This window comes from Suricata suricatta, chromosome 17 (genome assembly GCF_006229205.1).
Source record: "Suricata suricatta isolate VVHF042 chromosome 17, meerkat_22Aug2017_6uvM2_HiC, whole genome shotgun sequence".
Taxonomy (NCBI): domain Eukaryota; kingdom Metazoa; phylum Chordata; class Mammalia; order Carnivora; family Herpestidae; genus Suricata; species Suricata suricatta.
In genome coordinates this window covers 27,420,827-27,443,768 of record NC_043716.1, presented here as the reverse complement: position 1 = coordinate 27,443,768, position 22,942 = coordinate 27,420,827, and the positions used below count along the sequence as shown (strand labels likewise).

General features: G+C 54.7%; 1 protein-coding gene and 1 long non-coding RNA gene across 6 annotated transcripts in view; one reads left to right on the top strand and one right to left on the bottom strand.

Moving 5' to 3' along the window:
• The window catches only part of MSI2 (musashi RNA binding protein 2), a 379,699-nt gene that overhangs the window by 339,508 nt on the left and 17,249 nt on the right, over positions 1–22,942 (top strand). For 3 of the 5 annotated variants that reach the window (XM_029929165.1, XM_029929163.1, XM_029929162.1), the window contains exons 11-12: positions 12,230–12,253; positions 13,585–13,647. In XM_029929165.1, the coding sequence (XP_029785025.1) occupies positions 12,230–12,253; positions 13,585–13,647 (87 nt within the window). The remainder of the gene's footprint in view (positions 1–12,229; positions 12,254–13,584; positions 13,648–22,942) is intronic. The other 2 variants (XM_029929166.1, XM_029929164.1) reach the window with 1 other exon arrangement.
• On the bottom strand, positions 19,669–22,760 carry LOC115282921. Its single transcript, XR_003904802.1, has 4 exons — positions 22,682–22,760; positions 20,919–21,085; positions 20,498–20,580; positions 19,669–19,899 (listed from the first exon to the last, which is right to left on the bottom strand). It is a non-coding gene; the product is annotated as an uncharacterized LOC115282921 (long non-coding RNA).

Genomic DNA, 22,942 nt, shown 5'->3' with positions numbered 1-22,942 from the left:
CCAGAAGAGCACATCTCTTCCCTTTAATGATACTTAAATCCCACTGATCAGACTTCAGTCACATGACTAGTTTTAGCTGCAAGGGAACCTCAGCAATGTTTATTTCAGGTAACCACATGCCAGCTAAAAACAGGGTACTGAAGAAGAAACGTGGAATACATATGGGATAATAATAATAAAAGTGGAGGAATACAGGATACTTAGCAATCTGTGCCACAAACCTGGAATAGGAAGCAGTGCAAGTCCTACAGATTATTCAGATTTCAGGGCCTGAGCAACTTGCAGGAGCGTCTTGGGTCGGGGAGGGGAGACGAGGCTAAAGAGGGAGGTAGGGTTGAGTCACGGTGAGTTTGTGCGTCAGATTCAGATTTGATCCCCAGAGCAAGTGGAAACCGCTTACAAGATTTTAAGTAGAGGAGTAATGTGATTAGATTTCCAAAGTGAATCGGAGAGGGCGGGGTGGGGGGGCGCGGCAGTGGAAAAACCACAAGGGTGAGTTCTGTTCCCTTCCTCCTGCACCTGCACTTCCTCTCTTTTCTCTCCCCTCTGCCTCACTCTCTCTTGGCTCCGTTCCTCTCCTTGCCTCAGGCTGGCGGGCAGCCCTGCAGGGGTCCATCAGCAATACTGGGGACCAACCAGGCTAGTGTCCCGTGGCTCAGTTCTCCCAACTCCCTCCTAGGACAGTTTGTGTGAGAGAGCAAGGTGGTGCACATTCCAGGCGGGGACCCTCCGGGTCTCTGGCTCTGGAAGTCCCAGCTTGTGCTCGGACCTCCCCAGCAATAGAAAACAGGTTTCCTCTCAGATGCGTACATTGACTGATGGGCACTGGCCTCTTGGAGCACTGGCCTAAGAGTGATTTTGAGGCCAAGTCCTAGCTCAGCAGAAAGAAAGAGGGGCTATGATTGATTGGCGATGCCCGCGTGGTTGCCAGATCTGGGACTCATCCCACTCGCCTCATATTTTGCCTTCCTTATTTGTCCAGTGATGGTTCTTGGGTGCCAGGTGATTTTCAGTCACTCTAGAAGATGGCTGTTCTGTTTCATACGGAGGGAGGCGGGTGTGGTCCGGGCCCCGGGATATCCTGTCTTCTCCGGAGACAAACCTCTATAGCCTGTGGTCAGTAGGGACTGCTGCTCGGAAGCTTCGGTCAGGTCCGGCTAGTCTGAGTGAAGCCAAAGGCTGAGTAGTCTGTCTTGTCCTGAAGGACGTGGCTTGATTGTGGAGAGCAGAGTAGAGGGAGCCCTAGTGCTTGGGAGGGAAGGAGTTTGCCGTAAGCCGGATGACTGGGGAGAGCGCCTTGGCCGAGGGGAGCGGGCTGCTTCCTAAAGCAGGTCACACACAACCTGTCGGTTCTGTCCAGTTTAGGACGTTTTGTGATGTGTTCAGAAATGCTGGTGGCTGCCACATGAAAGGCCTGGTCTTGGTAGCCTGGGCCACTGCGAGGAGCTAGTCCAGGCCCTTCCGTCCACCCTTCCCTTCTGACCTCCCCTCGGGATAGGTGGATACTTGCACTTGCAATCCTGCCTTGGCCTCTGCCGCATTCTAGTTTTTCTGGCCTGCTTTTCAGAGGGAAAAGGCAGGGTCCCTCCCCAGATTCTGCCGCCTTGTTGGGGGACGCATTTCTGTGCTTGCTGCCAGGGAATTGTAGACCTAGCGGCTCAGAGGACCCCTCACCTGGGTGTAAATTTAAACCTCGGCACCATTCTCCCACTGACATGGGCCGGGGGCTCTTTCTTCACACTTCTGCCCCAGCAAGGCCCTTGTTCCCCCAGCAAGGGAACCCTGGTGGACCCCCTGAGCTGGCAGATCCCCGACTGGTGGAGCCCCAATCCAGTGGGAGCCAACCCTGAAATGCTAAGACGAGATCATTGGCCGTAACCTCGGACCCGTCCACCTGGGCCGGCGCCCACAGTTCTCCAGACAAATACTCCTTTGTCCAGAAGACCCCTCCTGACACAGCAGCCCCCCACATCTGCTCACCACCTACCCCGAACTGCACAGCCCCTCGGCCCTCATGCTTTGCCTCCGGGAGTCCCCTTCCCAGCTTGGGTCCACAGGCTAGTCTTAAATGACAAGCCAGCTCCTGTTGCGCTGCTTGGCCAGCACCCTCGTGTTGGACTGTGGAAGGCAGGCGTAGTCAGGAAGGCCGAGCGGCTGCTCTCAAAGATGGGGAGGTGAAGGGCAAGTACACACCCCACATCCTGGCGTGAGGGCCATCAGGGCCGTGTGTGGGCCTCACCACCGCGCACCCCGCCCTCTGCATGGAGAACCTGTTGCTGACACTATTCCCAGATGAGAGTAGAGCGCAGTGCGTAATAGGCACTTAATAAATGTTTGTGGAAATGAATTGGAGCACACTGAATTGACGGGAATTGTGGGTTTCACTTTCGATCAGTTTCCGTGCCTCTTGACACTCCTCTGCGTAAATGAAGGGAAATGTAACTACCCAAGCACTGAGCTCCCCACGCGAAAGCCTGGAGCGCTGGGCTCACTCAAAGCCTGCTGGGAGAGTAAGGCCTCCTCTGGGCCTCAGTTTCCCCATCTGTCAAATAGGGCTCTTGATCCTTGCCCTGTTCCCCCTCCTCACAGGTTTTTAAGAGGGGCCCCAGAATCAGGCACGATCTAGTGCTTGGGAAGAGGGTAGGGTCGTGTCCGAGGAGGGGACCCTGCCAGAGGCAGGGGCAGCATGAGGAAGGCTGCGGACGTGGCTTCAGACCTCCTCCTCGGAGGGGGGGTTGAATGCCACGCCTACCCGATGCCACCTACCCCCGCACCACCATCCTCGCTCTCCCTCCCCGCTTCTGGAGCACCTGTTCCGCCAGGCTCACAAACTCCTGGTCAGCCTGTCAGGAGGACCTTAATCGCCCCTCTTCAAGCCCTTGGGTGTTAATTTCCATCAGCTAGAGCCTGTGAAAACCTGCCGCTTAACAAACAATAGAACAACAAAGTATTTTACTTAATGTTTATTTTTGAGAGAGAGATAGACAGTGCGAGCAGAGGAGGGAAGGAGAGAGGGGGAGACAGAATCTAAAGCAGACGCCAGCCTCTGAGCTGTCAGCACAGAGCCCGACGCGGGGCTCAAACTTATAAACCATGAGATCATGATCTGGGCTGAAGTTGGACGCTTAACCGACTGAGCCACCCAGAGGGCCCACAACAACAAAATATTGAGTGTGAAATTATTGGCAACTGGCAGTGCCAGTCCTGAGGGATGGGCAGTTCATGCCTTCCTCCTCCCCAGGCTGAAAAATGGAGGGGAGCCCTGCCCAGGGACATTTCCCCAGAGTGTAGGTCACCTGGATCCTGCCCCTGAGGGATTCCAGCCCATGGGGTCACTATGTCTCCTCCCTGTGCCTTCAGTGTGAGGATGGGCAAGAGCGCATCTTCTGCAATGTTCTAGAAAGGGTCATCAGGGCCTGCCCCCGGCTGGGTCCCCTCCAGGCACAGGGATGCCGAGCAAGCAAGCGAGCATGGAGGTCCGAGCCTGGGAGACATCCCCCATGTGGCCAGGTATGTCCCGATGTGCGGTCTGACCGGTGTGCAGAGTGCGTGTAGAGGAGGGAGTCACTGGAAGGCTCTCAGGAAGCGGTGACATCTGAGCTGCAGTTTGAGGTCAAAGAGCATTTCTGCGGGCGGCTGATGAGGGAAGGGTCTTCCACATCCAGGGGCCGGCCGGCGTAAGGGCAAAGAAGCATCCTAGGTGTTCCTCCCTTACATTCCTGCCTCTCTTCCTTCTGGGGACCCCATCTGGGGAGATGCTGTGCCACTCTCTAGCTAGGACGCCTGGACAAAAGACTTTGTCATTGGGAAGCCGATGCCGCCTCTTCCCGGGGAATGAATTTGAGGGCCAGGGGTGCTGTCCCCACCTTGTCTTAGGAGGCTGTTCCTGGTCCAGACCCCTGTGGGTGCCAGCAATGCCCTGGATGCCAGCGTGCGGGGCTGGCTGCTTTCGGGGCGCCTGCTGGCACCTCCTTGGAGGCCTGCTGCCCTGCCCTGAGCCTCAGCAGGTGTGTTGCTGGCCCTGGGAAGCTCTGCCTTCCAGTCTCCCAGCTGCCTTGGTGGCACATGTTTAGGGCCACTCCATGCTGTCTTCATCTGACCTCTGGCACCAGCCTTGAACAGGCTAGGACTCAGGTAGGGCTAGGGGCAGGGAGACACCTCCTCCCCCAAGCACCTTGCGCCTATTCACCCCTCCTCCACCTGTCCATCTTTTGCACATTCATCACATAGTTATTAAGCACACATCAAGTCACAGGCCCTGCCCTAGATGCTGAGGACACGGTGGTGAACCAGAGGAGCCGGACCAGCCCAAGGGCAAGAGGGCAGCCAGTCCGGCTGACGACATGGGCACCAGAGCTCTGGGATCCACGTCCATACCTGTGGTCATGACACCACAGGGCCCATCCCTCCCTGAGCCCCCACGAGCCCCTTGCCTCCTGCCACCACATTACCCCACCAAAGTTAGCGCGAGCGCTTTGGATAAAACACCCCCTTATCACTCACAAGCAAATTATAAATGTTATCTATGAAAGCCCTTTGGATCTGAAATGTCATGTAAATTAATAGGATTTTAGAATAGGAAGGCTCCAAAGGGAGTTCTCAGCTTCACTACTGTTATTACCTTGGGCAATAATAATAAAAATAGAAATAAAAGTTATTATTCCGCTTACGGATGGCTTGCCACATGCCAGAGAGCTGTGCTGAGCGCCCCGTGCCATCGTCTCCTTGAATTTCCCAGCAGCCCTGCACAGAGGCGCCGTTAGCTGCCATGGCGGCGGAGCAGAAGGGGTCCAGGGCAGCCGTCAGGCAGCTTTCTTGGGTCACGACCCAAGTTGTGTGGGAGATGGGCTTTTGCCACCTTGCTCAAGTCACTCTGTGCACGGTTCCCTTTAAGCTCTCTGACCCTGGAGCCCTTCATCTGTTAAATGGGGCTAGCGATGTGTTCCGGGCAGGGGGACGGTGGGGCGGCAGGGAGGAGTGGGCAGGCTCACTGAGATGATCCAGGGGCTGCTAGGAAGGACCCGGCCGGGGGGCCCGGGGGGACTTCCTGGGTTCCTGGCCATGGAAGGTGCTACAGTAGTGACTGTTGTTCTTGCCATTGGTGTACCGCTTGCTTTCTCACCATTGAGACCAGACTCTCTTATAGGTGAGGAAACAGGCACAGAGAAGGTTCTAGTATTCGCCCTTTCTGGTTGGGCTGAGATGCAGGGGTATGCCACACTGACTGTTAAAAGTTAAATATTTCTTTGCCAGTTGGTAAAGAAAGCTGCCCTGAGCCCCCCAGAGCACCTCCCTCACCACCCCGGCTCTCCCCTGGGACTCCCTGACCATCCATGGTCCCCCCGTCGGTGATGCCCAATAGGGTAGTCACCTGCCGCTCAATGTCAGAAGCATATCTCAGGAGACCTAAAAGTGGGGGGTCTACATTTTACATCGGAGGGGGCAGGGGGAGTGGAGATCACAGATGTTAGTTCCTTCATAGAGCTAGTGATGAGGCCAGGATGGGGACCCGGGGGCTTTCAGCCAAAAGTCTTGGGGTGCTCATGGCTTGCGTTTTGCTGCCCTCGTCCATAGAGGTGGGCGCCGTAGGCGTGGTGTTTGGAACGGTGCTGTGGCAGAGCCATTGCAAAGGCCCCCGTAGCATGAAGCTAGGGGCAGAGGGCGGGGGAAGGTAGACTGGTGAGGAGGCTGTAGAGACTTTGGGCCATTTAGATTTAAGTGGATCAGGGAGAGACCCTGTGGGGAGGAAGCAGGATTTTGACTCAGCATCTGAAATTTGGGGAATAAGAAGTGTAGAAGGCCATCAGAACAGCCCAGTTCTAGAAGGACCAATAGTCAAACCAGTGTCCTTATGCCCATTGGGGGCTGGTGGCGGAGTGTCCCCGAAGCAGAGGAGTGGGGGGAAGGAGGACTCTCCCTCGTGAAAGGAGAGACTCAGAATAGTTGCCAAGTGTCCTGAGAGACCACAGTCTGGAATCCCTTCATCCAAAGGTCTGGGTCTTGGTCTCAGAGAGACAGGTGCTCCTTCCGTGGGGAAGCGGGAGCCCTGGGTTCCCCGGGACCACAGGCTGCCCGCATGGAGCAGTGAGGGCTGCTTTCAGCATGAACTCCTCGTGGCCGTCCTTGCTCTTAAGGTCTTGTTGGAGAGCGAACGCGATGCTGAACAGAGCGCCCTTGCAGGGCCAGGAACCGGAGCGTGTGGAGTGTGTCGGCCGCTCCGGATGCAGGGCCTCTGACCAGTGCTTCTGACTCCTGCCCACCTCTTGGAGCAGAATTTGGGGTGTCCACACTCCAGGTTTGCACTAAGCTAGGAGAAGACCCTAAAGGGGACCCTAGGGGCTGCCTGGCTACAGACTAGCTGGGTCCATGAGAGATCCCTCCCTTCTCCCCAGCAGAGTGAGGCTTTGTCCAAGTACACGCTCCTTCCCAGGGAGCTGGTTTGTATGCAGTGTGGCCCCACAGACAGGTCCCCGCCCCCATTCTTGTCAGAGACTAGGGTTTATCGGCTCCTTGAGGGCAGAGAACATGTGAGTTTCATTCACTGCTATGATCCCAGTACTTGAACAGTGCCTGGCATGTAATAGGTGCTCAGTCAGTCAGTATTTATGGAGACAGGAGCGTCTGGAGATGGGGAGGGCTCTAGCATAGCCCCCTATAGAAGTTCAGGGTGAAGGAGTGGCCTGCTTGCCCCAGCTCTCCGTCAGAAGGGTCGGAAGGCCCAGGGGGAAGGATGCTGCGCCAGAGTCCCCACGTAGAGCTCTCGACTCCCAGAAGAGCCCCAGGACCCAAGCAAGCAGTGCCTGAAGTGTGTTCTGAGTTCTCCTCCCGCAGCCTCGACCCCACACTCCGAGCCAGGAGCTTGGTTGAGACCAGGGCCTGTTACCAGTCACCAAGGAAAGATCAGAAGCCACCAAGCTCCACGTGGTGGTGGTGGAGGAGGGGGCGGGCAGGCCCTGCCGGCCCTGCCCCACTATGTGCTCAGGGGCTTGGGGGTGGCAGGCTGTCTGTTTTGCCCCCTGAGTGCCTCTGATTCGGAAGGAATCAGCAGGCACACACCTTTCCCTTCTGGCCGGGCGCCCTGGGTCTGTGCTTGCCTCTTCTGGGAATTTTCTTGCGTTTCCAAGCGATGCTCCTTGACTTCAGTTTTTATGCTTCCCCAAACCCTTTCATCCAAACAGAGGCTCTCTGACAACCAGACTGTGAAACTTAAGGTTTGACGTGCCGTGTCTCTCCCCTTTATCCCCACTGAAATATCTAAAGAGAAAATTAAGTGAAACAGCAATTGCATTAAAAGTTATTTGGGACCATTTTTGTGCCATCCCTCTGCAGACACCTTTGGGGCTCAACCCCAGAGCCTCTCCCTTCCTTTAGGCACCTGGGAGGGTCCAGGCCTGGGCCCAGGCCGCACACCCTTCCCCTCTGTACCCAGGCAGGCGGGCCTGGCCTTCTCATGGTCCCGCTGCCTTCCTCTCCCGAGGAACATTAGCCAGGTCCTGAGTGACGGTCATTTTCCCGGCCAAGGACAGGCGCTTCCCCCCCACACTCTCTCTGGCACCTCTGCCCCAGTCGGGGCTCCACCCCTCTCCTGGCACGGGGGTGGGGATGTCGCTGTGAGAATGGCACTCTTGGTATCCTTGGGAATGTCAGTCCTGCTCCAAAAGATATTATGTGGAAATCAGATTCCTATTTTAAGTGCCAGGAACTCGAGGTTTTGTTTTGTTGTTGTTTTTTCCAACGGACACACATCCGCTTTCTTCAAAGCAAAATGTTACAGTTTGATCATGTAAATGTGTCCCTTTGGTTATCCGTTGTCCCCCTTCTTCAGGCCCTTGTTCTGATCTGAATTCCCAGAGTCGTCGTCCTCCAAAAATGCCCCGTCCAGCCTCCTTCCATCCCTTCCCACCCTCGCCCCCTTGCAGCGCCACTCTGTCTCTCTCCCTGTCACTCACCAGGCGGGCCCGCCCAGGAGGTGGGGACGGCCCTGGGCCAGTCAGATGACAGATGGTTTTCTAAACTCTTTTAGGGTTGCTTATTTTTGAGTGTTTGGATTCTGTAAAGCAATGCTGGGCTTAGCCAAGAATGTGCGAACCGTCTCTAGAAATTGCTGGTGGTTGGAGACTCAGGGCGCGCTGGGGAGGGGGGTGGAGAGGGCTTCGAGCAAACACAACCTAGGAAAAACTGCCTTCACAACAGACCATTTGGGATGGTGATGCGCATACAGGAGAGTGCTTTATGAAGATGCCCCTCAAAGTCACAGCTCCTCGGAGCTAGAAGGAAACTCAGAATTCTCTCATTACCTCTTCCTGTGAGAGGCACAGAGGCCCACTGACTCATCCAGGGTCACAGAAATAAGGAGTGACTGTGCCAGGACTATATCGCTGGCAGCCCCCTCCCAGCCTGGCACCTTTTCATACCAGGCAAGGGAGAGGATGCGAAGAATGACGTGCTTTCCCTGATACCCTCAGCTGACAACCCAGTGGCCCCCTTTCAGTGTTCACTAAAAGCTAAGGACACACCAGGGATTCCTCTAACTCAGGCTCCACAGTGCGTCCGAAGCCCCTGGAAGGCTAGACATGTGGGCCGCACCTGATTTTCAGTGTGTTGTTCAGGCTAGAGGCTGGGGACCCACTGCTCTGAATGGAGGCCCCGTGGTGAGTCTCACAAGAGAAGGTCGCAAGAGTTAGATTCATTGTATTGTCAGGAGGACCTTTCTTCCCACAAGGAGGCCGAGTGAGGGGTCGTACAGATGTGCACCACAATTTAACTTTTTTTAACTTTAGAATATTTTTTTAATTTTAGAAAGCGTAAGCAGGGGTGGGAACAGAGAGAGAGAGAGAGAGAGAGAGAGAATCTTAAGCAGGCTCCACATTCAGTGCAGAGCAGGACGTGAGGCTCAATCCCACAACCCTCGGATCGTGACCTGAGCCGAAATCAAGAGTCAGACACTCAACCAACTGAGCCACCCAGGTATCCCTAACTTTTTGAAATGTTTGAAAGCCTTTAAACGGAAGGGTCTTGCCCTTGGCTGTGCACTGGGACCACCTGGGAAGCACTTAAAGGTCCCACTGCCCAAGCTGTACCCCTAAACCAGATAAATCAGAATCTCCGGGGGTGGGGGACAGGGCTCAGCGTTCATTAAGGCTCCCCAGGTGGCCCAGTGAGCAGCAGGGGTGAGGGTCCACACGTGAGGCAGAGCAGGGTGCTCTCGGTGGCTGCAGCCCAGCATCTTCTGCTGGTCCGTTCTGCTCCTGGCCCTGCACTGCCTCGCGGCTGTGCTTTACCCAGAGCAGACTCCCAGCCCTGGCTCTCATCCACCGCTTCAGGACATCCTTCCTGCCCATCATCAGCTGCTGTTCCACACGCTTTCTCTTTGGAGCAGACTCTGGGCTAGGTCTTAAGTGGGACATGTGACTCAGCCCCCCCCTCCGAAGAATTTGTCACCCGGTGAGAGAAATGAGGTATGCACGTAAAATTAACTGTGCTTAGGTAAGGCAGAAACCAGTAAGCATACAGAAGGGGTCAAAAGCAGGTGTGGCATCACGTAATTCTCAAAAAAACTCAGAAGCGCCGTTCACTTCTCATTTGCCATAAAGTTCCTCACAGCCCTGAGAAGTCCAGAAATGCATCCCATTCACTGTCGGTGGGATGGTGACAGCTTTTACTTAGATGAGTTGGTAACCTCAGACATGTGTTCGCGCCAACCCCAGGGCCACGGCTTTCCAGGTCTGTCATCCTTTGACATCAGAAAGACAGGTGTGTTCAGGGTAGGAGGTGAGGGAACGTCAGAAGCCATCTGGCCTCCCCTGCTTGCAGTAGGCACAGTTGGTTACTCCGGGCCCAGAGGAGCGAAGCACCGTGCCCAAGTTACAACAGTGAGGCAAGGCCAGCGGGGGGCGGAGGCGCTGACACCACGCCCAGTGATCCTTCTGCCATTCCCTGTGAGGGGCCGGGGAACTCCAGACCCTAGCAACACTGGGTCTTCGGATGTGACTCCCGGTAAATAAAGGCGCAGCAGCTGCCCGGCCTGGAGTTCCACCATCCGCATTTAACTCTCTTGTGCCAACGGGAAGAGCAGACCACATTCCTAATACTCAGGTTCACCCAGATGGGCCACCCAAGCTCCCAGGCCCTGAGATTTTATCAGCAAAACATTTTTCTCTTTCCTGCCTGATTCACTACTAAGAAACGGGAAGTATTAGGGCAGGAGGATCCCGGCGGCCCTCTTTGGCCCCATCGCTGTCGTCAGAGCTGAACGGAAATGCACGCTCTGATTGTGAACTAGGGAAGTTTAGTGCCACCAAAATGGCATCACAAAGCTGCGACCGTATGAAGGATTACAGGCCATTGTTCTGGGTAAAGAATTCCAGCCTCCTGCGTGCTTCTGACCGTCTGACCATGTAGCTTGTCACAGAGAAAGTGGCACAGCCCTCATGGGGGTCAGTTGTGCCTTAGAGGCAGGGCTGACGGCTGGACAGGCCTCATCAAAATGACAGCTAACATTCATTTAAACATACTCTCTGACACTTTTATCTATATCTATATTTATCTGTATTAAAATTAAAATCAGATATCATCGTCTCTTTTATAGATGGGGACATCGAGGCCCAGAAAGGTTAAGCAACTTGCCCAAAGTCAAAGGTTGCCAAAAGGTTAAGCTAGTAAATGGCTGAGTCAGGATTTGAACACAGGACTTGTGCTGACTGCCTCACAGGAAGGCTGGTTCCTCCCCTCATGGGTCCTCATAGACCAGGGGCTGTGCCATATCCTAGCTTGAGCTCAGCCCCAGCAAGAAGCCTGAGGTTTCCTGGGCACGTAGGCCATCAGAGGTGACCCCTGGCACCTCAGGGCCTGGAGGGAAATGCTGAAAACAGGATCACAGGCAAGTCTGCACGCAAACACACACACACAACACACACACACAACACACACACACACACACACACACAACACACACACACACACACACACACACGATCTTCCAAACCCAGCCCAGGAGAGCTCATTCCCACCAGGGTCTGTGCTTGGGGGCGCCTCTTGCTGTCCCAGAGACAAGCTGTTCTCCACAGGGACAGCTTTAGGCCAGGGTCCTCATGCTTCTTTGGCTTCTGACAGCCCCCGGCTGGGGCAGCCCCATCCCAACACACACACACCTTTCTTGGATCTGTATTTGTCCCTCCCCCACAAGCCCAGCCACCAAGGAGAGCCCATTGTCCCCCCCTCCCCAGTAATAGCATCAGAAGTTTATCCACCAAGTCATCTGAAGAATATATTTGGGGTGACCGGTGAGGCTGAACAGCTTCACAGGACAGGAGGGGGATGGCACGGAGCTGGGGAAGCGGTCCGGGACAGATTCCCAAGGAGGCAGGACTGGGTGGTGGCGCTGTGGCCCTGGGGTCCCAGGTGCAGTGTGAGGGTGGGCGCACTGTGAGAGCTGCAGGCCCCCCTCTCCGGTGTGGAGGGCGGCCTGGGCAGCTCTCCCTTCCCTGCCCCTCTTCTCACACCTGTCAGTCTGCTTAGCCCCCTTTGATGGTTGAGATTAAATTCCAGCCCTTAGCGGTGTCTGATGCTCAGTCTCCAACAGAAACCTTTATCTGAGATTAAGGATAATGGATTTCCTTTCTTGGATAAGATTTTTTTTTCCTTCCTTTTTCTCCGAGACTTTTTTTGTCAAAAATGCGCTCGACTCCAGAAAATAGACCTTTTGTTAAATGTCTTTTTATTGACTAAACTCACCTCCCCCAGTTCGTTCCCCTGCCCTTCCCCCCAACCACACCTTTTCATGCTTCCAAGGAAACCTTCCGTTTCAAGAAAGGGTGAGGAGTGCAGAAGAATAACTTGGCCTTTCTTCTCTCCAACAACCGACCGGCTTCCTTCTCCTTCAGGGTCCCCGAGCCCTGCCTTGTGTCTGCATCCGGGGCCTGTTGTGGGGAGCTGGGGACAGGGAGAAATAACTTGACCTCTTCCCTGTTTTCCCTCAGCACTTTCCACTACCACCCACATTTCCAGAAATCTAGAGCCTGCTTGGAAGAAATGGAGAAAGGACTTGGTGGGGGAGTCTCTTCGCTGATCTCTGGTGGCAGGGGTCAGTGTCGTCCTCCGTGGGCTGTGGGGGAGGTGGCAGCCGCCAGCACACGTGTGGTCTTCAAGGGAGCTGGGAGACCCATTCCAGCAGCCAGGGACAACCTGTACCTTTATTTCACCTGGATCTTTCTTTTTCCCCCCTCAACAGCCCTATTACCATATTTAAATGCAAGTATGTCTTTTTTTCATTGACATTTTAAGTAGCTTAGCCTGACCTTTTTAGACTAGCTTGTTCCCTTTTGAACTTCTTTCCTCCCCAGTAGTTCCGTGTAGCTAGGACAATAGTCTTAGAGTTTAGTGGGCTTCTAGTTCGCTGTGTTTGGGGGATGGCTCTGTTCTCTCCTTGCTTTCCTCTCCTGCTTCTGCCTCCACGGTGCATGTGTTCCCCACTCTGTCCTGTAGCGATTCTGAGGTGGGAACCTGCTGCGGGTAAAGCAGAGCTGCTGTCGGGCTGTCAGTTGTTTGCTGCTGGCTCCTGGCGCATCGTTTAAAACCATCATTGGAAATGGGTCTTGACATCAGGCCTCCAAAAGTTGAAATCGGACCTCCCTAAGTCTGCCTGGGTGGCAGAGGGCGTTTGTTTCACGTGTGCGTGAGTGTATCATGGTGTGTGCCTGTGCTCGTGGCCAGGAGAGGCCCAGGGGAGGGGCCTCACCCACCTCTTCCATCCCTGGGCATTCTGCAGCCACACCGGGTCACCTTGTCCCTTCTGACCAATAGTCCCCTTCTGAGACATCCTTGCTGCCTGGGGTGTTACTAGATCACACACGCACTTCACACACTTGATGGAGATCCCGAGGAGACCCTTCACTGCCAACTCGATCAGGACACAGAGCTCAGATAGAAGAGCCAGATCGAAATCCCCATAATGTGCCTCAGGAGGTTGAAACTGAGAGACAAAGCCACAGGCCTCGCCCCACGCAGGTCCCTGCAGTGGCCCACTCCCTCCTACAGCTGCCTGCCTTTGTATACAGCCAGCTGGTACTCCCGCATGCCTGGCCTGGCCCTCAGGTCTGCTAGCATGAGGCTGAGCTCAGCCCTGCAGGTGGGCAGAGGCTTTGGAGAGCGACTGGGGTGCAGCCACCTCCTGGCCCTCAGCCTTTTCTGCCAAGAGACTCAGGCACAACCACTCCGGGGATCCCTGGGGCCCTGCCTTGGCCACACCCTGGGAGACTCCCCTCTATCAGTACCAGATTGGGGGGGGGGAGCAGGGACTCCCCCCCAGGAGAAGTTCCTCCTAATCCTCTTCCATTCTCTCCATGTGCCTTTTAGAACTAGTTTCTGGGGTACCAAATGCATAGGAATCAAAACCACCTAAAGGCGCTGTGCCTGGCAGAAGCCCGAGAGCCACCAACCAGGGTTCCTCCTGAAAGCTGCCCCCAGAGGATCCCGTTGCGCTCCTGTCTTTGGGAAGGGGAGGGTGAGTGTGGCCCATGGGCCTGGTCTGTACAGGGCCCTTTCCAAGGTCTCCCCTTTACTCCGGCTCCTCTCTCCCCCCACCAGGCTTCCCGGCAGCGGCTTACGGACCAGTGGCAGCGGCGGCCGTGGCGGCGGCAAGAGGATCAGGTAGGGAGGTGTGTGGGGCAGGCGCTCCCAGGCATGCCCCAGTGTGCAGGGGAAGGTAAAGGCCCTGTTGGATCTGTGTGGCTGCGTCTGTCCACTACTGTCACCACAGCCAGAGGGTGGGGGTGGGGGGGTGCGGGCCAGGCCCTGCCACCCAGGGCAGCTCCCAGCGGGGGTCACTCGCAGGACTGCACACCAAACGGGGACTGTGATTCTCTCCCTGAGAAACAACCAGTGAACTTCTTTTTGACTTTGGACGGCCCACTCCCCTGACAGCCGGCTTCAGGGCACCTGTTGGTCATTTCCCTCCTCGGCTTTCACTGCTGCTTCACAAGGGCTCCCTTCCTTGCGCCTCTGACCCTGCCAGAGAAGTTCTAGCTTATGAGAGGCACGCCTAGGACCCACTGGCGTGCTCCTGGCCTCGGGGCCCCTGCTGCACCTGGCAGATGGCCTTGCTGATTCGGCCAAAGCCTGAGTCCCTGAAGGCTAGAAGGGGGGCTAACCTGAAATGAAGCGACTTCCTGAAGCCCCCTATCCATCCCAGACTCTCCTCATAACAGAGACCAGAGAGCTCCTGGACCACACCTGCCAAGAGACATGGGATTATGTCTTCCATAAAATTGCCCTGGTCCTTTGGTCTCCAAACCCAACATTTTAGGAGGTCTGGAGCCCCTCAAGTGAGGTGGGAACATTTTCCCAGCAGCACTGTGGGGTCAGGCTGGTGCTGGGGTATGTCAAGGATGCCCTGTCCCCCAGATGCCCCCCTGCCTTCCTCAGCACGTGTGGGGCTTCTGCTGTGTGCTGGGCTCCCAGCAAGGCCTCCTGGCCTCCCCCGCCGTTCACTGAGGAGCCCTCGCTCCCCCTAGACTCAGTAGCCATGGTTTGCGCCCCCACAACACCCCTTGTCAGGGCACTGGAGCACCCAGCAAAGCAATTAGTTTGACAGGGCTCTGAGGAGGGCGGGGAGAGGGAGGTGCTGGTGGGGTGCCAGGAAGTGGGGCGTTATAAGCCCAGAGGGCAAATGCCAAAAACCCAAACCCTCGGCGATAAGAGACTGGCACATAGAGGCCCTTTAGAAACATCAGTACAAATCCGTTCCATGCAAACTGGCACTGCCTCGAGCTACAAAGGATCCACTCCCTGAAATCACCTGTTGGGGATTTGCTTGTAGGGGCCAGGAACCCTCTGGGGGCTGCTGAGGGTCAGTTAGCCAGCGAGCTGGGCTCCCGTCCTCAGCCTCTGCCTGCCCTAGTGGGCCTCCAGCAGCCCCCCCTGCCCTCTGGCCCATATCCCTTGGTGCCCCCTGCCCAGAGGGTGGGGTGCGTCACCGCCTCACATCTCCCAGTGCTGTTTGGTTTTTAACTTGAGTGCTTTTTGGTATCGTTACAAACGTGCCTCCGTCCTACCTGTGCCTGGTGGGGGGACCACAAAAAGAAACCTCGAGATTTTTGAGTGTTGTTGGTTGTTTTCTCCGTTCAGTTTCTCTCTTTATTATAACTTGGATTATGAAACTAAACTTTAACCCGAAATTAACCCTGCCTCTCTCCCCACCCCCATTCTCCTTGACTTCATGGCAAGTTTAAAGGGCAGCATGGGGTTCTTTGCGAGTCTGAGAGCAGTCTGCCCATGGTCTGTGCCCCCCCTCCGCCACCCCCACCCTCTCACGCCCCACCCCCACCCCCAAGAGCCAGGCAAGAGTCCTATCCATCCCCTCGCCCCCTAACTCCTAACCCCAAACTCCAGAGCCATCTCCAACCACACTTTTTTTTCCAGGATCAGTGGTGTTTTATTTGTAGCCATTTCCATCGGGAGCCAAGTCTCCCAGGGGCCATTCGAGGTCAGCCATTATCATTGCTGCACTGTTAGTGAATTCTATTCAGGAGCGTGCTCCCAGACCCCCTGCCCCACACCAGCCTAGGTTAGGAGTAAATCCTCAACTCCGAGGTACCTGTCCTCAAGGGTGCGGGCTCAGCCAGGTAGACACAGAGCACCCCACAGTGCTGCCTAAGAGTCAGGGGCCTGGGGTGAGCCCCGGGGCAATGACTAGATGGTGTCTGCCAAAGTCAGACCGCCACCTGGGCTGGAAGACACCTGCCCCTGTGGAGACAGGGTAGCCCAGCCCCTCACCTCCATCTCCGCTTTGGACCTGCAGCAGGGTTACAAGATGAGGGGAGGAGGCTCTCTGCCTATCTCTTTCAGTGCATTTTGGCCTGTAAGGACCGTCCCCTCCCTCCTCCTAGAAGATAATCTGGACTCCAAGCCTGGCAGGATGGCCAATTATTTACCTGTTGTAGTGGCCCCTCGGTGGCATTTTGGCAAATACGTGAAAGGGGCGGCCCAGACTCTTCTGGGTTTGTGCATCAGCCTAGGCCAGCTGATGGTCACGGACCGCCCAGCTCTACTGTCACCTGCCCCTGCAACCTTGCCCCATGCATGCCGGCTCCTTCCAGCGAGACGGGGAGGCTCCTTCAGCCTCCTGAGCAAGCAGCCTCCGCCATTGGAGGGCGTCACAAGTTCAGGCGCATTCTCTCATAGAAAGAAGCCGGTTCAGGAGGTCTGTGGAATACCGACCTTGAGCTTGGTACTCTGCTGAACCCGGGAGGTGGTTCAAAAAGGGTAGGAAATGAGGCCTCTGCTCGCCAGCAGCTGGCTGTCAGGCTTGGTCCAGGGATTAGGCATCCTATGGAAGGCCCTATTTTGCCTTTCATTTTTATCTGGCTTCACAGCTTTGGTTTTTTCTTTTTTTTTTTTTTTTCCCTTCCATGTTATGATGTACTGGGGGACTTCCTGAGGTACCATGGGCCGTGGGGATGGGAACCAGCTTCAATTTTGCTCAGCTCGGCAACTCGCATCTGTCAGGGCTCTGGTGTCAGGGTAGGAGGTCCGGGGGGGCCTTGAGCTCTGCTCCCACCTCAGCCAAGCCCTCGGGGCCAGCCTGCCCGCCTTTTCCTTAATTCGTCCCAGATCTGAGGTGAGCAGGGCTCAGGTAACCCCCCTCCGCAAGGGGAGGTCCCTGCCGACTCCTAGATAACTTCACTAGCAGTGGTCACTTTTCTTTTACCTTCACCTGGTAGTCTGAAATGTCATCTTTTCTTGTGCTCAGTCGAGAGTTCGTTTGTTTATTTTGATCGTATTCATTCAGCTCCAATGGCCTCATCATGTCCAACCCAAACCTAAATCCAGTTTGATAAGCGACCCCCACCCCCACCCCCTACACACACGCAGGTGAGGGAAGTAGTTTGGATTTTCAGGCTATTTTATTTCTGGGTGACATCCCGGGTGGGTCTGTGTATCAGTGGAAGAGCTTCTAAGCCCCCTGCCCACCCCCAGCCCGTCTCCGGCCCCAGCCAGGACCCCTTACTGGACTTTATACTTGCCAGCTTTATTCCAATCTAGTAACGTGAGTTCCTGACGGTGGTGGTGGGTGCGAGAGTCATGTTTCTGTTGTCTTTTCTCTTGCTTGGTTGGGGCTGCGGTGAGAGAGTCTCTCTGAGGCATACTTTCCCGCCTCTCTTACACTAGGATCTGCACACCTCCTCTCAAACACTCTTCTGAGCACGCTCAGCGGGAAGGTTTGTCCACACCTATTAATCCTCTCTCAGTGTCCAGCTTCCTGTTAGTACCAGCTGGTTTGCATGTTTTTGCTTGTTCAGATGAAACAGTTCAAGAAACAAACTCATATCCAACTCTCGAGAAATGTCTTTTTTTGTACACTTTCGTTTTTGATTTTTTTTTTATTAGTTACAACTCCAAAACACCTGTTGTCCAGTAAAACATTTCACACCTCCCCTGCCTGTTCTTAGAGTGTATGTCTCTGTGGGACTGAACTAAATGCATGCACTGCAGTAGATGTCCTGGTAGCTACAGATGCAGTTGCGGAACATGCATTGTTGAGTTGATATTACAGGGTCGGCGACAGCCGGGCACGGCACAGCCGTCCGGAGGATAGCGTGGGGCGACCAGGAAGAGAGGGGGCTCCATGTTTTCAACGTCGCCAAGGGGCTTGGATCCATGTTCTCGCCATCAGCCACCACCACCTCCCCTCACACTCCCTGCTCCCCCAGCTCTGGGTCACCACCCTCAGCTCCAGCCTTCCTGAGATCTCTGTTGAGAGTGACCAACTCTAGCAAAAGAGAACAGAACCAGGGCTGCGAGGAGTCTGAAAGTTCTTCCTTGTTCTCGTCTTCCTCAGACGGTTCTGGAACAGAGCAGGTCTTCCCTTATTTCTTAGGGCCTCCCATCAAGGCTCCTCCAAGCCCTCTATGCCTTGAGTCCTCTGCCGGCTCACATCCGGCCCTTCCAGGAGACAGGTCCACGTGGCAGTCCTGTCTGTGCGGTCTAGTCCCTGGGCTGGAGGGAAGATGAGTCACGGTGGGAAAAGGGATTCATATCTTAAGATCCTTGGTGTGCAGACAGGGAAAGCACTGGGTCCTAGTGAAGGTTAGCATCTCTTGTTACGGTTGGTGAAGATAAAGAAGTAAAGGAGAATCCTTGACATGAGCTCTCCAGGGGACGGGGGTGGGGAGGAGTAGGGTCAGAGCACCACATTCCTAGTATGGAGATGACTGGCACAGCTTCATGGGAGGAAGAAGATGGGGGGCAGGGAACAGGAGGGAAGGGGACCCTGAGACATTTAAAGAGGAGACCACAGTCCCCCTCCATCTTCCCAGTCCTGGAGCCTCTGTGGGGGCTTGGGGACATGTGTGGTCAGCGTCTCCGGACACACCATCTCCCTGACATTTGTGGTGATGAGCTGTAAGGGAGTGCCAGAGGTCTCTTAGAGCTTCGGGAGGTGGACTAAATCTTTACAAGTTGCTGGCCAAAGCCACCACCTGGGACCTGCTCTCTAAGTCAGACTGGTGGGTGGCCTTGGTCCTACCGCCACAGGACTCCGAAGTTTCAGAGTAGAAGTTACCTGTTAAGGGAGGCTGAAGCCCGGGAAGTCACGGAGTCCACGGAGTTCCCCAAAGAGTGCGAGGTGACAGCACGGGCTGGCAGCTCCACAGAGGGCAGTGATGCCGTGGAAGCCCGTGGCACCGTCCCCATGAGCAAAGACTGGATACGAGCAGGCCAGGCGGCCACCAGACAGAACAAAACCCCAGAAGGCAAATCCAGGAAGAGCCACCCTGTGGGGGGGTAAGGGAGACAGAAGGCAGAGAGAACAAAAATCCCCTTTGGTGGCCTAAATCCTAAATCTGCCTCAGCCAGGAAGACGGCTTCACTACCCTGTGACCAGACATCCTAAAAGTTTCGGTTCCAGTAGGTAAAATGGACAAAAGTAAAATGCAAGTCAAGACATAGACTAACTAATTGAACTTGAACCATAACGAAAATGCATTGGGGAGGAGGGTAGATGCAGGTGCTCACCAAGCAGGCGTGCCCGTCCCATCCCTCCCAGGATTGTTCCCCTGTTCCCCGTGACACGCTTCACCTTACTTGTGTTAGGGGCTGAGGGGCGTGAACAGTAGCATCCCCCCCACACCCCTCCAGCCACTGGAGGGAGCCGGGAATTCTTTGCGTCATTTGTGCCATAAGCTTTAGGGTTCCCAGGTATTGCCTTCTACAAGCATGCATTGGAGGTTTGCTTTGTGCCAGGCACCAAGGAATATAAAGGCAGATGACGTTTCTTGCCTCTAGATCCCTCCTGCTGCGAGTCCCTATTTCCCATGATGCATTGCCTCCCATCAGCTTCATTTAAAAAAGGGAAATGGATCTGTGCTGCCTCCATTTCTGAAGATGGCTTTCCCACGCTGCCATCAGCAGGATCCAGTGTCCAGGAAGGGGGTCTGCAGGGCAGTACCTCTTCTTTCCCACCCAGCCTCCCTGTAGCTAGCAGCAAGCATCCTCTGGGACCTGGGGCCTCAAGATGGCCACATCTGGGGGTGGGGTCATGGGGACGCCCTCTCACTGGGATAGAGCCACGTCTGTGTCCATGGGATAGAGCCAGCGCACTAGCCCAAAGGGAGAGCAGATCCGTGACCTGTTACGATGACCAGCTGCTGCAACCAGCCAGACTTACCCAAAACACCTTGCTTGACCAAACACATGCCTCCCAGTCCCTGGCCTTGTGTTCTGGGGATGGGCGCCTCGTTTCTCAGTTTGTCATTAAACTCTTCGTTCCTGGGAGAGCCAGGTCTTCCACCAGAAAGAGTCCAGCATTGGATTTCAGTAACCCCAGTGAATTGATAATAATGTGCCGAGATGCCCGCTGCTGACCTCAGCTTCATTCATTTTCCAAGGGCTTTGGGACCAGCCCTGTTGAGGATAAAATACATCAGCTGTAATCAATAATTTTGTAATAGAAACACCATGCACTTGATAAATCAACTCTAGTGCAATTAGTGACTAGCCTTGAAGCCCAGACCTGAGTATAAGTTAATCCTGAAGTGAATGGAGTGGGGGAATGTTAATGGTCTTTTAAATCAGTGGAATAATTTTCAGAGGGTGACACATCCATGCCTTTCCCCCGAGCTGGTCGGCCCTGTCTCTCACTCTGGCTTGGAAGCCCCAGCCCTGCTGTGTGCAGGCGGGGTGGGATGTGGGACGGGGCCCATAAGGAACATGTAAAGCACACGAGAGATGGGCAGAGGGACCCCTTCTTTGCCCCCAGGGCTGGCTGGGGCCACTGCAAGGGTGTGGGAAGCCCCAAAAGCTGCTGAACTCACACATGTTGGTGAGATTCCTCAAAGGAACACAGACATGGGTGCATCATGGTCTCTTATGCTTCCATAGAGGTTCGATTGCCATGATCATAGCTAGCCCATGAGACAGGCAGGAAGGCAGAAGGTTTGGGCCTGGCTTCACATGTTTGTTTTTAAGAGAAAGCTGATCTGTGAATGGCTGTGTGACTTACCCAAAGCCATACAGCCGGTCCCCTGGAGAGCAAGGTTTTGGTCAAGAGTGAAGAACCCTGAACTTCATCTTCTTTAAGTAGCCCTGCAGAGAAACCATGTTTATTTCTGATGAACTCACCTGCCACCCAGATGCACCCCACATGCGGGCTGTGCTGGGGGAGCCCAGTGGCCTTGGAGCCAGGGCTGTGTCCACCAAGGACTCAGGCCTCAGCACCTCACAGTCAAATCTTTCAGATGCAATTTCCAAACTGGCCCCAGGGCACATCTGCCATGGAATTTAATTCAGCAGATATTCATTAAGTGTATAACGCAGTAATTATTATTACATGTGGCAGGCACTGTCCTAAGCCTTGAGTCAGGGAGCTTTGGGCAGCATCAGAAAACCCAACTTGGCCTGGTTAAATGTTATGGGGGACTTACCAGCTAACATTCTGGAAGGTCCATGGTCCAAGGTTCATGTGTAGACTGCACAGGGGAGTTTGCCATTTTCTTAGCTCGGCCCTCCTTTTTACTTCAATATTGTCTTCATGGTGGCTTCCCTATGGTGCCAAATGGCTATAACAGTTTTCTGCTTCGTACCAACCTGTCTAGAAGAAGAGCAAGTAAAATGGTCCCAACTTCTAGCAGACCCCAGAGCTTTGTGCTATTTGGCTAAGGCCTGGTTGGGGAGAACCAATCACTGAGAGTGGCATCCATACCCCCACCCCCTGGACTGAAGAGCCCAGGAAGATAGATTTCCAGAGGATAGTCTGGGTGCAGATAAAGGCGGGTAAGGGAGCATGTAGGTGGGTGGACAAGCGTGAAACCCACCACAGCCCCGGAATCTCCTAGATGAAGACAGCACAATCTCTGCCCCCGAGGACCTCCCAGCCTCTCAGGTGACTAACAGGTACTTACAATACGATGCTATAAGTCCAGCAACAGAAGGGGCACAGAAGAGGAAGTGATTGGCTTTGGGAATTCAGGGAAGGTTTCACAGGGGAGTGAGTGTCTGCACTTTGAAAGGACAAATAGGAGCTCCCCAAGAGCTAGGGGGAACAGCACATACCAAGCCACCAAAACCCAAACCAGTAGAGTAAATCTGAAGCCCTGCAAATCTCCAGCCTTGGGTTGGAGAATAAAATGCAGTGGGGTAGGGATGGGGTGTGGAGAGCAGCCGGAGAGCTGGCAGAACCAGAGGGCGGGGGGTGGGTTAAAGACCCTGGATTCACACACCCAGGAGCCTCGGAGAGGCCTGAACCCAGGAAGTGACATTAGATCTGGATGTTAAATAGGCCCTGGCAGCAGGCTAGATTAGAGACTAAAAAGCAGAAGGAAGAGTCACAGATCATGGAGAAGAAACGAACGCTCCGTAAGTGTTCGTGTATCACTGCCCAGTAAGGGGTCTCAGGCCTTTTGCTCTTACCCATTAGCTAATTAACTTCTGGGCTCAGCATCACCCTGGGGTCTGGGATGGGATGCAGAATTTCAGGGCATGGTCCTTGCCTTCAACAGGCTCCCAGTCTTTTGGGGCCAACACAGCACACGATTGTTACGAGAGCTGGTCTGCAGTGAGACCGAATTCCCGCCTGGGCGGAGAGTACTCAGCAGGCAGGGAAGCTCAGATAGGAGGCAAGATTCGAAGTAGACCCTGAAGGGTGTGGCATGAGGGGTAAGAACATTTCAGGTGAGAGAACTTGGATAAAAGGTTGACAATGGGATGAGCAGTCAGTGCTTGGGGGACAGTGGCAGGCTGTCTGATGGGCTGTTGGGGGTACAGGCTGGATGAATTAGAGGCAGGCTAGAGTCTGGGAGACCTTGAACCCCAGATTGATAGTGTCCTACTCGTGGGAGAGAGAGGGTCCTATGCTTTATGGTGGTGGAACTTGGGAAGGACAGAACCAGCAAAGGAAGGTCAGCCAGGCAGCAGCCCCCACAGAACACAGCTTGACCTTCCCTAATCCCCTCTGCTGAGGCTGGGTTTGCAGTCTGGAGCAAGGTTAGGGGAGCAAGCAGAGACCAGGGGGCATTCGGTCATAGTACTTCTCCTTAGTTTCCTGTGACTCTCCTTTGCTTCTGCCAACAAGTTATTACTCATTCCCTGCTTGGGGTTGTTAGTTCCCACTCCTGGGCCCTCACAGCAGCCTCTGTCCTTCTCTCTGCGCCCTCCATTGAAACTGGCTCAGACTGCCAGGAAGCCACACCTGATTAACCCTCGCTGGGGTGTCCCTCCTCCACACAACACTGTGTCCTTAGCCTTCTTCCTGATCGGTGAGGTCTTCTGGATGAAAGGCAGGGTTCTGACTCTCTGGAACATGTTTTGCACATATCCCAGAGTGCCTGCCTTCTTCAACAATATAAACCATCAGTTTATATTTGCCTCCAGGAGGCAAAGTCAGCCTCATTCTTAGTGTAGATGAGTAATTATTATGCAGTCGGAGAAAGCAGAAAATAAAGGGGCCCTC